At 40.6% G+C, this 10,000-nt stretch overlaps 1 protein-coding gene across 17 annotated transcripts in view; it reads left to right on the top strand.

Annotated features, from left to right (window-relative positions):
- The window catches only part of LOC143298341 (androglobin-like), a 225,790-nt gene that overhangs the window by 145,927 nt on the left and 69,863 nt on the right, over window positions 1–10,000 (top strand). For 16 of the 17 annotated variants that reach the window (XM_076611200.1, XM_076611198.1, XM_076611207.1 and 13 more), the window contains 2 exons: window positions 5,380–5,448; window positions 6,848–6,865. In XM_076611200.1, coding sequence (XP_076467315.1) covers window positions 5,380–5,448; window positions 6,848–6,865 — 87 coding nt within the window. The remainder of the gene's footprint in view (window positions 1–5,379; window positions 5,449–6,847; window positions 6,866–10,000) is intronic. The other variant, XM_076611201.1, reaches the window with a different exon arrangement.

Genomic DNA, 10,000 nt, shown 5'->3' with positions numbered 1-10,000 from the left:
TGTGCTGGTTTGACAGTGTGTGCCTTGTCTTGTGTGCTTGCTGTAGCCGTTTGATCGACTGTATCATCCAGTTCAACCATATCAGGTGGGTGCCTGTTGTATCATTGGTAGATGTCTGTTTTTCGTTTTTTCTTTTTTGCCGACAGTGTAGTTTTTAGAGGTTGTTGTTTTGTGTGTGTTTGTGTGTGTGCATGTCTCATGATGATGTAGTTGCTATCCTTGGCTCGTGAGTTTTGTAATGCAGTGTTCTGATTTGAATTTGGTTTTGTTGTCACAGCAGTGATTGTTGGTTTTTGATGTGCGCGCGCGCACGCGTGTGTGTGTGTGTATGTGTGTGTGTGTGTGTGACCTTGTAGTGTAGCTGTGATTTGACTTAGAAAGTAATTAAGGGGGAAAAGAAATTGCAAAAGTGATAGATAAGTTCAGCTGGAACAAAATAACACAGGCAGAGATGGAGGGTATGAAGTGATAGAATGTACAACAAACAACAAAAAGAAACAGAAAGTTTTTGTGTTTGGAGAGATGAAAGAAAGGAAAGGAAAAAAAGAAATGGAGAGAAAGCACTACTTTCACTATCATTATATTCAAAGATTCAAAGAAATTCAACAGACTGGATACTTTGGCCCCCTTAGGGGTTTGGAGGATAGAATAACTGCATGCACACATTTTCATGGTAATTTGGATTAGATGATAAACGGAGGCTCCATGTGCAGCATGTGCCTAGTGCATGTTAAAGAACATATGGCGATAAAATGGGTGTCCCAGGCATAATTCTGTAGACAAATACACTTTGATAGGAAAAACAAATATACTTAAAGGCAGAGAAAGAGGGTGGATGGTGTTCTCACTGTAGCAAAGTGCTCTCCTAGGGGAGAGCAGCCTGAATTCCAAACAGATAAATTTGTTGTGATGAAAGAGTAATACAACACAGCACAATATATTGAAAAACAGCTTCAGTGCAGTTATATCAAACAAAACAAGCTATCAGAAAACAAAAAAAAACAAAACAAAAAAAACCCCAAAATTTGATCAATGGAACAGAAAAAAAAATCAGCATAAAATGTGTGGTCAAGGTATATAAGGGTAAGTTACACACCCTTCACCCTTCAGTTTAGTTCATTTATAGAAATTGAGCTGCATTTTTCTTTCCAGCTTGAAATGAACTGCACAGACCAAACATTTACCAGGACCAAACACTTTCTTGGAATCGGTCGTAGTTTGGATTATCTTGCTTTTATGGACATTCTAAAACAAATTGAAATTCATTCCCGATACAAGCAGTAATTACTCTGTTTCGTTCCATACAAGTTCGGTTTTCTCTGTCTTGGCCTGTTCTTCTTCCTCTTTATGATTACTGGAACACACTGTTATGAAATTTCATCAACAGATAGAATATGTGTCTGAAAAACTTTGGGGTACATTTTTTCTTGAGAAAAACCAAGTTTAATCTCCTATAAAACAAGCATTTATTACTCTCTTTGAGGAGTTTCTCCTTGGCTGAATGTATATAATCTTTTTGACTTTGACGTTTCAACAAAGGGAGTATTGGTAAAAAAAAAATATATATAAAAAATTATTTTCAAAAAAATGTGTGAGGAAAATACAAGAATCTTAAAGAAGCAGAATTTTTTTTTAAAGTCAAATACTTGGGGGGTGTGGGAGGGGGGGGGGGATGGAGTGGGAAGGAGTTTGTTTTTGTTTTTCAATCAGTCTGTTGAGCCTTGCACGGCAGTTTTGCACATAACTGATGATTTAAATCACAAGGACAACAGTGGAACCAGTGTTCATGATTATCATTAAGTTCACTTGTTGTTGTTTTTTGCATTGAAAGTAAGGTAGGTGTCTGTAAAATTAATGGACCAGTCCATTTTCTTTCAGCTGCATGTTGTTATGTATTAATTAACACATTTTACACATTATTTTTCTTTTTTTTCCCTCCTTCTTCTTCTTACCTTTAGTTTTCAAGCAGATGTGGTGTAGCATATAAGGACCAGTCTGCACGTTTTGACACCTCCTTGAAACTGAATCAGTTCTCTGACTGTTAGTGATTATCTCTCTTGTTTCCCTTACAAATCTTTCTCCTTTGCCATTGTTTAAAAAAAAAAATCTTTTATTAGACCTTTTTTTTTATAACTTGTAATTGTGCTTGACTGCATAGAAAGTTATGTATGTTTCTTTAGTGTGTAAAATCGTTTTTTTTTTTGTGCAAGATTTTTTTTTCTCTCTCTCTCTTTCCCTCCCTCTCTCTCTCTTTCTCCCTCCATTCTGCCCTCTCACTCTTTTTATCCCTCTATCCCCCCTCTCTCTCCCTCCCACTCTCTCTTTTTCTCCCCCTCTCCCTCGACCCCCCCCTCTCCCTCCCACCCCCCTCCCTCTTCTCTCCCTCCCACCCTCTCTCCCCCTCTCCCTCCCACCCCCCCTCCCTCCTCTCTGTCTCCCTCCCTCTCATTGGTATGGGGCTATGGCCTTGATGAATAAATCATCTGTGTCTGTGTCTCTTGCTCCCTCCCCCCCTCCCACCCTCTCTCCCTCCCTCCCTCTCATTGGTATGGGGCTATGGCCTTGATGAATAAATCATCTGTGTCTGTGTCTCTTGCTCCCACCCTCTCTCCCTCCCTCCCTCTCATTGGTATGGGGCTATGGCCTTGATGAATAAATCATCTGTGTCTGTGTCTCTTGCTCCCTCCCTCTCTCCCTCCCTCCCTCTCATTGGTATGGGGCTATGGCCTTGATGAATAAATCATCTGGGTCTGTGTCTCTCCCTACCTCCCTCCCTCCCAGTCTCTCTCTTTTCCTCCCTCTCTTTCCCCCTCCCCTCTCTCTTTCTCCCTCTCTCTCACTCTCCCTCCCACCCTCTTTCTCTCTCTCTCCCTCTTTCTCTCCCTCTCTCTTTCCCCCCTTTTCTCCCCCCCATCACTCTCTCTCTCTCCCTCTTTCTCTCCTTCCTAACAGTTATTTTCCTTTGCCTATTCCCTTCTTTGCATTCAGTTCTGATGTATACTGTCCACATCTCTCTGGGTAGTTTTCTTTTTCTACTGAATTGTCTTTGTCTTTATTTTTTACCTCTACACCCACTATCTCTCCCCCACATCAACTGACTCTTACTGGGGTTTTTGTTTGTTTGTTTGTTGTTGTTTTTTTTTTCTATTACTGTTTGGCCTTTTGCATGGTAGATATTGTTGTTGTTCATGGTTTTAGTCAGTTTCAAGCGGTTTATTTATTTATTTTTTTAGGTTTCATTCACACATTTTACTGGTAGCTGGTCTAGTTTTGCATTCAGTTAGGTCTTATTTTCTCTCTTATTTTTATTTTTCCTTAGGGAGCTTGTCTCCAGCTACAGGGTTCACCAAGTTAAGGACCACTTGGAAACTTAAACAGTGTTCTTCTGGGGGAAACTCATGTTTAATTTCTAGCAGACAGCGATTTGTAAATCCTATGTAATGAGCAGTGCCTATAATTTTACATTGAAAAAAAACAACAAACCCCAAAAACCACCCACAGCTATTATTTATAAACCACTGAATAACAACAAATGTTTGGCTGAAGCATCCATTTTTCAAACCCATGGCAGACATTGGAAGCCATAGTTTGATTTATCTTTTCAATAGGATTTTAGACAAATATGACTTTTTCCATGCAGGTTTTAAACCGATATGAAAAAAGTTGATTTTCTTCTTTTCTTCATGCTCATTTTACACAGATATGAATAGATATTTTTCTTATGAATTCTAGGCAATTGTTGATATGATGTATTTTCTTCTTCTTTTTTTTTTTTTGGTTGTTGTTATTTGGTCAGTTTATGTTTTTTGGGGTTTAAAATTTTTTTTCATTCCATTATATTTAGTAGTGTCTAAGTAAATGGTCATAATGATTTATTGTTTTTTATATTTTCCTTTTTTTTAAGCTAACCATTGTCATAGCAGTCACTGTTAGTTGTGATTCTTGTATGTACTGATTTCAAGAAAACATTTCTCTGTTGCATGTCTGTGGAAATTGTTGTTCTGATTCCAGTCATCAGTTTCACATCAGAGCACCCGCATGACTCACATATGCATGATTTTTTGGTTTGTTTTTAATCGTTTCATTTCCAGATCTTGTAGCTTGAAAGAATATAGAGGTTTAAAGATTGATTCATGGATTTTGTGAGGCATGGGATTAATAGAGATTGAGGCACATCAAAGTATCTGTGTATCTGTCTGTCTGTCTGTGCATATAAGGTTTTGGCCTCAAAAACATTGAAGATGATTCGTGAAACAGATAGGTTTGAATAAAACCTTTTTTTCGCTCATGTAATATCTGAATTTTTCTCTTGTTTTTTGGTGTTTTTTTTTATGTATGTGTATGTTACAAAATAGAGATAAAAATGTTTGTTTAAGAAATAAAAAGGCATATCACAACAGATACTTCAACTCCTTCCACCTGCAAAAGACATCCACCTGAAGGATTTTAAACCCTAGAGACAGTGATACTTATATATGTCTTTTCTGTGGGTTTTATTGAAATGTTGGAGTACCATTACATGCAAAATGTCAGCCAGAGCATCAGTTGTCTTGGCCTTTCCATTTGTGCTTGGTTGATAGAAATGAAAATAATGAAAATGCATACGCTACCCAGAAACATGCTCTAGGTGCTTTACAGAACCTGTATTTTTTACACATACCACTTTACATCTGTATAACATATATACGCCAAACTGTGCCAAGCAAACACAGTACACACACACATGCATGAGCACATTGCATACGCGCATATTAACATTATTCAAACATACACGTATATATTCTAGCATACATATGCACACGTGCACACAAACACACACACACACACACACAATTTGCTTCTTTTTTTTTTTTTTTTTTAAATAGAGTAACCTTCAGTGGAAAAAGTTGTGACTGATTAATGGAGCATTTTGTGGAATAATATTCCTGAGTGGTAGTGCGTGTGTGATTTCTGATGATGAGGGATGCGTTGTCAGTGATTTTTTTCTCTCATTGTGTCGCAAATAGTCTTGTGTGATAAAGCAGTTCATTACAACTTTTTTTTCGCTTTTGCATTGTGTTTTATTTCGTATCTTAATGAAATGATTGGCATTCTGACTTGGCGCTTAGAGTCCATCCATGGGGGGTCTGCGCCATGTAAGTGCAATATCTTATTATTACTATTACAAGAAACATATCTGCGGCAAACTTTCCACCTTCTGTGCTTGGTTATGGTTGTAAGTTTGTCGCAGTTCCTGTTGTTCCAGACAGCTTGCAGACTTTTTTTTGTTTGTTTGTGTGTGTGTGTGTTTGTGTTTGTACATGTGTGTTGCCCATTTGTTGTTACAATTTTGTCTTGTGTGTCGTCAACTGACCGCATCCCATTTCTGACTGTCCACAGAACGTCAGTCCCAGTGGCTCCACCGCCCCAGCCAAGGGAGACAAGAAGCCAGCAGCGGCAGCCCCTGGGGTAAACTAAATTGATAATTCAGCAAAGCTCATCCCCACCCACCCCTCTCCCATTCCACCTCCCACCCCCAGCACTCAGCGCCTTCTCTAACCCCCACTACCCCCTACCTCCCTTACCCCACAACAACAAGTGCTGGCATGAGTAACTGCCCCTTGTTGTTTAGGCAGGCACCGACACCACGCCACCTGGGTGATGAGTTTGTGTTAGGATGCAGTGCACTGAGAGATGTAAGCTCTAGTCATGTCAGTGTGTTTGAGAGAGATACTGACCAGACATGGAGTCTGTGGTAGATAATCATGTTGTGTGTGACTGCTGAAACTGAAAGAGAAAAGAAACACATTGATGACAATGGTTTCAAGTTATTTAAAATTGGACACTTTTCTTTGCAGTTCGTTGAGTGATAATAAAGGTTCCCAAGCCTTTGGAATTAGCGTGAAGTTAGGAATGTTCTTAGTTTGAAGCAAACTCAGGGCTGCTGAGATCGTTTACGCAATCCAGCCCCAAAGTCTTTTGGGCTTTTTTCTTTTATTGGGGGGGATTAAAAATTATTTTTTTCAGTCTTAATTTAAAAGTCTTTTTTGTTGTTTTCTTTAGCTGGGCCGAGGTTTGAAATGAATACCTTAACTGGTTTGCAGTTCTCCATGTTATCCCCTGGATTAGTTGGTTAAGTTTATGTGTGTGTGTTGTGTGTGTGTGTGTGTGTGTGTGTGTGTGTGTGTGTGTGCTTTTACACTTCACCTGCCCCTACCTCCCTCCCAAATTTAATCAGCGCTCCTGTCATTTCACAACTCTCTCCCTAAGAACATCCCTTTCCTTTCACCCCACCCACCTCCCCTGCTTTTGTGTCAGTTCCTGTTTGCCCCGTAAACGTGTGTGTGTGTGTGTGTGTGTGCGTGTGTGTGTGTGTGTGTGTGTGTGTGTGTGCGTGTGTGAGTGTGTGTGTGTGTGTGCGTGCGTGCGTGCGTGTGTGTGTGTGTGTGTGTGTGTGTCTGTGTTTGTGTGTGTGTGTGCGTGTGTGTGTGTAAACTTGTGTGTGTATTAATGTGCTTTTGCTTATTATCATGTTGTATTGCTAACATCAGAGGACAGGGTTTTTGGGTTTATTTATGTATGCTGTATGTGTACATGTGTGTGTGTGTGTGTGTGTGTGTGTGGTGTTTGAGTATATTTATGTGTGTGTGTGTGAATGTTTATGTATATGTAGTTGATAGCCTGTTATTGTTGTTGTTTTTTGTGTGTAAGCATTGTAGTAGAAATCAAGAATCCTTTTATGTTTTTATTTGTGGTGATGGTTATACTATAAATGTTGCTTTACTGACATGCATGTTGAAAATGGCTTGTTTTTCTTCTTCCAACCCCCCCCCGCGGCCCCCCCCCTTTTTTTTTTCCTTGAATGCAGACAGTTGCGTCTGATGTGGTATGTATCTCACCGATGCAGAATCTCCTCTGTTGTAGATGTCTTTCTCTTTGCCAGAGATGCCTTATTTCTGAATCTGCTTTGTCTTTTTCCTGTTCTTGTTCTCTTTTTTCTAACATGTATGTATGTATGTATGTATAGGCACACACAGGGACATACAGATCGTACAATCAGACGTGTGTATGTGTGTGTAAATGTTCACACACACATGCATGCTTGCACGTGCCCCCCCCCCCCCCCCCCACACACACACATACACACAGAGTCCAATTTCTCAGCCTACTTTTTACTTGTAGGAGATATGTTTCTCAGTGAACTGTTTTTCTGGCTGCCCAGGCAGAGCTTTGACTGTCACTTTCACTGTTGTTTCAGTTGTCGGCATTGCCAGTCATACTTTCCTTCTGCGTAGAAATTACTTGTTTTGGGGTTGTTTTTTGTTTTGTTTTGTTTTTAATTATTATTTTTTTTATTAACATATACAGAAGAAAAACAAACAAACAAACCACCAACAAAAAGCAAATAGATGAATAGAAAAAAAAGACACATAGCCATACAAACAATGAACGCTGCTCAAAGACTGTGGACCCGCTCAAAAGGATCTGCACTAATAAATAAGCCAATAATTAAATTGATAAATAATCAATATCTTCTGGGTATACCTGCACAGAATATAGTGTATTTTCAATTAGTGATCATCATTACTTTCACAATAGAATGGAGTGATGGCTTCGAGGTAGCGCGTCCACCTAGGAAGCGAGAGAATCTGAGCTTGCTGGTTCGAATCGCGGCATGGAAGGACATCTTGATGGCTAGGGGCGTGCATGGAAGGACATCTTGATGGCTAGGGGCATGCATGGAAGGACATCTTGATGGCTATGGGCATGCATGGAAGGACGTCTTGACGGCTATGGGCATGCATGGAAGGACGTCTTGACGGCTAGGGGCATGCAGAGAAGGACGTCTTGACGGCTAGGGGCATGCATGGAAGGACGTCTTGACGGCTAGGGGCATGCATGGAAGGACGTCTTGATGGCTAGGGGCATGTATGGAAGGACGTCTTGACGGCTAGGGGCATGCACAGAAGGACGTCTTGACAGCTAGGGGCATGCACAGAAGGACGTCTTGACAGCTAGGGGCATGCACAGGCATGCACAGAAGGACGTCTTGACAGCTAGGGGCATGCACAGGCATGCACAGAAGGACGTCTTGACAGCTAGGGGCATGCACAGAAGGACGTCTTGACAGCTAGGGGCATGCACAGGCATGCACAGAAGGACGTCTTGACAGCTAGGGGCATGCATGGAAGGACGTCTTGACAGCTAGGGGCATGCACAGAAGGACGTCTTGACAGCTAGTGGCATGCATGGAAGGACGTCTTGACAGCTAGGGGCATGCATGGAAGGACATCTTGACAGCTAGGGGCATGCATGGAAGGAAGTCTTGACAGCTAGGGGCATGCATGGAAGGACATCTTGACGGCTAGGGGCATGCATGGAAGGACATCTTGACATCTGGGGACAGCATGGAAGGACGTCTTGATGGCTAGGGGCATGCATGGAAGGACGTCTTGATGGCTAGGGGCATGCATGGAAGGACGTCTTGATGGCTAGTGGCATGCATGGAAGTCTTGTGCTGCAATCTGTGTGGTGTTTTCGTTTTGGCATGTTTATCCTCCTATTTAGCTAGTCCTTGATTAATATTGCTTCTGAATTCTCTCTCACTCTCTCTCTGTCTGTGCCTTTCTGTGTTGCCCATCTTCTCTCTCTTTGTCTCAAACGTAACAGTTTCATTGTCTGTCTGTCTGTCCACTCCTGTATCTCTCACCTACATAACAATTTTTTGGCTTCTCATTCTTGGGATTTGGCAACTTCCTCGTGCCATGGCTTGTGTAGAAAATGACTGACCCTTTTGATTTCTCATTCACTTGCTTTTTCTTCTTCTTTTTGTTGTTGTTGAGGAGTCTTTGTGCTTTTAAAGTGTGAATCTCAAGTCAGCTATTGAAACAGTTTTCTTTGTTGCTTTTCCAGTCAAAGTGTGAATCTCAAGTCAGTTATTCAAACAGTTTTTTTCGTTGCTTTCGCTTTGAAAGTGTGAATCTCAAGTCAGTTTTTCAAATAGTTTTCCTCATTATTTTGAACACATGTGAAGAGTAAGTTGCTCAAAGCGCCTAGAGCTAAATCATTTGATTAAGCCCAACATAAATGAACTTATTATTAATATTATTGTTGTTTAAACAGCATTTTTTCCTCATTTTATTTTGTTGTTGTTGATATATGCCTTTAGATCAGACTTGTCATCAGTAGGCATGCCATATACCATAACTACACAAGAATATGGTTTACTGTTTTGCCGGTGGTGAATTTTGAATTTTGAGTAAAAAACAACAAGAACTGAAATGTCACACTTTGTTTAGTTTGTTCATGATTTTAGTATGTTTTAACCGACATATAACTTTCTGCCACATCCGTGATACACTATATCTTTGTGAGGGGAGATTTGGGAAGGGTGAGGGGAGTGGTTAGGGGGGTTGGGAGGGGGTGAAGTTGGATGGTGGAAAGGTGCAGAAGAGGATTTCGTTCTAAAAAAAAAAAAAAAAAAGGAGAGAGAGACTGCATGGGCATTGTGGATTCGTTACCACCTCTGTCATGTACGTTTGAGTTGAACTGAAGGGAAACTGCCTCAGGTGATGTTAAAATGGTCACACAGCTACATGTGCTTCATGTTCACAAGCAGTTATAACAATAACTTCAGTTGTTTTAAAAGCACTGTGTGTAAATGATTCCTGCTGGTGGTTTCAGGGTTCTGTGATTCCATTTGGTTTTTCAAGTGACAAGCATACACCTAGTAAATGTGTCAAGATAGGTACATCTGATCTGTATGCTGTGAAGTTATCATTGGTTGTATGTGAACAAATTCACTGTCTGTCTTGGTACATGGGCAGGTTTACATTGTGTATGTGTTGTGCTACAAACAGTTTGGTTTTGATATAACATGCTCAGTTCAAAAAGTGACTTACTGTATGCATTGAAAAAGCAGGTCAGTTTTCACACACACACTTCCAACACACACACACACACACACACACACACACACACACACAGGGTACATAATTCATGGAATCAATGGAGAGAACTG

Source organism: Babylonia areolata, chromosome 23 (assembly GCF_041734735.1).
Source record: "Babylonia areolata isolate BAREFJ2019XMU chromosome 23, ASM4173473v1, whole genome shotgun sequence".
In the NCBI taxonomy this organism is placed as follows: Eukaryota; Metazoa; Mollusca; class Gastropoda; order Neogastropoda; family Buccinidae; genus Babylonia; species Babylonia areolata.
This window is presented reverse-complemented; position numbering and strand designations above follow the sequence as displayed.